This window comes from Nicotiana tomentosiformis, chromosome 2 (assembly GCF_000390325.3).
Source record: "Nicotiana tomentosiformis chromosome 2, ASM39032v3, whole genome shotgun sequence".
In the NCBI taxonomy this organism is placed as follows: Eukaryota; Viridiplantae; Streptophyta; class Magnoliopsida; order Solanales; family Solanaceae; genus Nicotiana; species Nicotiana tomentosiformis.
The window spans coordinates 43057913-43061847 of NC_090813.1; the positions used below are offsets into that span (position 1 = coordinate 43057913).

General features: G+C 34.4%; 1 protein-coding gene across 2 annotated transcripts; it reads left to right on the forward strand.

Annotated features, from left to right (window-relative positions):
* The first annotated feature begins 1809 nt into the window (after nucleotides 1-1809).
* Nucleotides 1810-3020, forward strand: LOC104114250 (heavy metal-associated isoprenylated plant protein 43). Of its 2 annotated transcripts, XM_070195235.1 has the most exons (3): nucleotides 1810-2095; nucleotides 2411-2474; nucleotides 2580-3020. In XM_070195235.1, exons 1-3 carry the CDS (start codon nucleotides 2039-2041, stop codon nucleotides 2891-2893), a joined length of 435 nt encoding a protein of 144 aa, XP_070051336.1. In that variant the 5' UTR covers nucleotides 1810-2038; the 3' UTR covers nucleotides 2894-3020. The 2 variants fall into 2 exon arrangements, with proteins under 2 accessions (XP_070051336.1, XP_009622936.1); XM_009624641.4 differs by lacking the exon at nucleotides 2411-2474 and having other exon boundaries at nucleotides 1823-2095.
* Nucleotides 3021-3935: the final 915 nt, after the last annotated feature.

The following is a 3935-nucleotide window of genomic DNA, read 5'->3' on the forward strand; positions in this document are numbered from 1 at the left end:
AACCAACGGTGGTCCTATATCGGCAATGATGAGTTATTGTACTTTGATCATGGAGGAGGATGATTAGATTAAATGTAGAGCGGGAAGGTAGGGATGGAAGAGGAGAAGTTGAGAGGTGAAGTTAGCGCATTTTAAAAGGCGGGTCATGGGTTGGGTATGCATATTTTAGGTGATGGATTAGGCTAATAAGTGGATATGGGGTGAAGTTTTAATTTAAGCAAATAGAAAAGTGACACATAATAAGTAAAAAAATTTAATCAAAATAGGACCGTTAGTTTAGTATGAGTGGGCTGAAAAGTTTACCAATTTTTACAAATAGGTGGACAGGACATTTTTAAACCTAAGCGAATAGGTTAGATGCAGTTTGATCCTTTTCCGTTTCTGATTAGTAGAATTTGTAGACCTTACAAAGAGGAAGTAAGAGCACCGGAAGGAAAAAGCTGAGAAATGAAAGTGGCACCAAAGAGCTAAAGAAAAGATAGTCTTTCATCTTCTTCTCTCTTATAAAGCCTTTGGGGTCCCCCTTCTTTTCAGGCTTTTGCTTATAATGCGTTTAACAATCATGTTGTTTGCTTCTCCCACTGCCAAATGCGTTTGAGCCTAAATTTTAGGCTCAATAGTCCGTGCCACCCATTATACAAAAAACTTCTTCAATTGCCTCACTACTACTTGTTGGTACATGGACAATTACGATAAAAAATTATTTGTGATTGGTGTTTAACGTCAAATTAATAAATGATATATATTTTTGTAGCTAAATTATAATTAATTAATATATATTACCACCTTAATTTATGATTTAACCATAATAAATTATTATGATTTGGTGTAAACATAATGTGTAGATCTATTTTACCAACTAAGATAAAAATTTATTTGCGACGAATGCTTACCTCAAATAAATAGATGCACGACATGTGTTTTTATATCTAACTTCTATCACTTTAACTAATTTATTTTGTTCAAACACTACTATGTAAACCCACTTCCTTCCATTAGTTAACGACAGAAATAATTTCAATAGGTCAAATAATAGTGCCAATTGAGTCCATGACAATATTTAAAAAGTTGCACAAAAATACCATTATCACATAAGATCCGGAGTTGGTTTATTTGTCGACTTCATTTGTGGTTTGACTTCTTCATTTTAAAGTATGCCTATAAAGATTTGGTATTATACTATGCTAATCGTATCACAGTGCCTTGCCGTTTGCCTGGCGGCAATTATAATTCTCTTTTTTCATTAAATTTCCTTTGTATGTGTTATGGTATTTAATCGACGACCAGAACAGCATGAAAAAGTCAATAATCAAAGGTGACAATTCATGCCATCTAGATTGTGCCTTTAAAAAAAAACGACAAAGAGGTAGTTGATTTTTCTTTTCTTTTTTTGTTGATAAAACAGAAAAGAAAAGAAATAATTTTCGAATATGGACTAAATTCAGGACTTCGCAAGAAATACAAGTTGAGAGAGAAAAGCAAACCCTCGAATTTAAACCAGCTTCGATTTTTCTTTTGAACTTGTTTATGTCCCCTTTGGCAATTTGCCATTGCTAAAATATAGTAATACACTTTAATTTCGAATTAAAAAAAGAGGAAGAATATGTAAGAGAAAAGTGTTTCCGGAAGTATGAAGTTGCTATATACTAGCTACTACTAGTTATTACAACTCTATCTGGTACCATTAGGATTCGGGGAATTTAATTAATGCTTTTTTTCTCATTAGTCATTTAACTCCGCCGAAAAAAGGAGTTAACAAAGAAAATAGTCTCAGTTGTTGAGACTTGAGTTCCCTATAAACGTTGAAAAATGATTAAAATAATAGCATTGTTTTCTAAGACGGAAGAAGACAATTGGAAGAACTTAAGCATATAATGGAGAACTTAGGCAGAAGAGGGTGAACAACCCATAGTTGGTTGAGTTTATTGCTTTCTTTGAATTGACATTATAGCCATGCTCAATTTTTTCTATTAAGGTATTCTGAATAGATATTTCAAAAACTTCTCGCTAATGGTGCAAAAGACTGTTTTGAAGGTTGATGTTTCTTGTGATAAATGCAAGAAGAAGATCCTCAAAGCAGTTTCAGGACTGCCAGGTACGTTTCTGCAACTTTTCTTTTTGATTTCTGTTTTACTGTTCTGACTTTCTTTTCGTTTTTGCAATCGAGATTGCGATTAAAAAATCTACAATAATTAAGTGGTAACGACTAGGATTTTGAGTAATTATGTAATTTCTAACTATGTTAATTTCATTTTTTTTTTTTAAATAACGAATCAAAGGTTCAAATACACAACAGTTAAAAGGTTTGACACTCATACTCACACTTTAAATTTTTTTTCTTTCTAAAAACACATGGAGTACACATTATTTCATATAATAATAGCTTCTTTTCATATATTTTATTTGGTAGCTCATAAGAAATGGCCCCACCCACCCAGCCCAGCCCAAAGAAAAAAGAAGAAGAAAGAAACATGGTAACAAAATAAAGTTACCAGATTAATTTAACTTTACCATATCTTCATCCTACGGGTACTTGGATGTAATATATGAATTTGAAACTTTACAACTTGAAATTGAAGGTGTGGAAAAAATTGAAATTGATGGAGCAAAGGGGACTTTGAGTGTAACGGGTGATGCTGACCCATACGAGGTCATTGTGAGATCGAGGAAAGCTGGGAAATTTGTGGAAGTGGTCAGTATTGGGCCTCCAGCAGCTCCTCCAAAACCAGATGGACAGAAAAAGGCCGAAGAGCAGAAACCCAAACCCCAGGCCCAGATGTATGCTCCTCCCCCTCCAGTTATGCCCCCAGTTTGTGCTGTCTGTCAGGGAATAGCACCAGTCGTTCATGTTACGCGCAGGGAAGAACCCACCCCACAATGCTCTATTTTGTAGTAGCTCTTAGTTTTGCACAATTTTGAAAGAAGAAAAGAGAAGTCCAATAATGTCGGCAAATGAGTTATAAGTTCGAATATATAGATGACCAGTCTAATATATTTGTAAACATCTTCATTTAATGTCTTATGCTTTGTTAAGAAACTGTGGTATGCCTTTTACTTAAACCTAGGAAACAAAATAACTTGGTTGAAAATGACTGCAATCGGAGATACTAAAAGTTGAGCAAGCAATAACTGAAATTGGTCAACAGTACTACAAGTCTTATTGTTTAAGTGAACAATACGCATGTTCATACTCTTTCCAATTTGTAGTTGTCTTCTTGCAAATATTCCAGTTTCCTACAAACGAAGAGAAGTTTTTTTTCCCATACCTATGAATTATCAACAGGCAAAAAACAGGGAAAAGGTGGATGCAGTTATCCTATCTACTACTAAGTCCCATATTGTTCCACAATAAACTTTGGTAGCTACACTACAAACTTCTTAAGCCATATTATTGTATTGGTCAAAATGTATCTTTAGAATATTTAAGCCAAGACAGTACTAGTGGAAGAGTTCACAAGTCGTCGTTTGTCGAAATGGCCCAAGAAGCGGCGAAGTCTGTGGTCGAAAAGTCAACGAAGGCCGAAGTCGAGGAGTTAACAAGGGTCGAGGTCGAGGTCGAGTACTTTTGACGAAGTTATAACGGCTAGTTTCAAGATAGGATATTAAAGAAAATATTCTAGTTGATGGATTTTTTAGGAGCATGTTCCTATAAACAGAAGAAAACACAATGATAGGGGATATCTATCATTCATCATTGTTAGAAAGAACATCCACTTATTCCATCCTTTCTTGCGTGACTCATTCATTCTATTTACTTAAATGTCATTTATTGTTATTCATTGATATTGAATGCTACATTGTTGCCTTTGATTTCTTGGGATATTTATTGCATGTTACCACTACTGTCCGACCATATCTACATAGTGTTTGTTGCTTTTTTAAGAGGAGAAGATATACAAGAAACAAAGAAACACCTATCGACCCTCGGCCACATT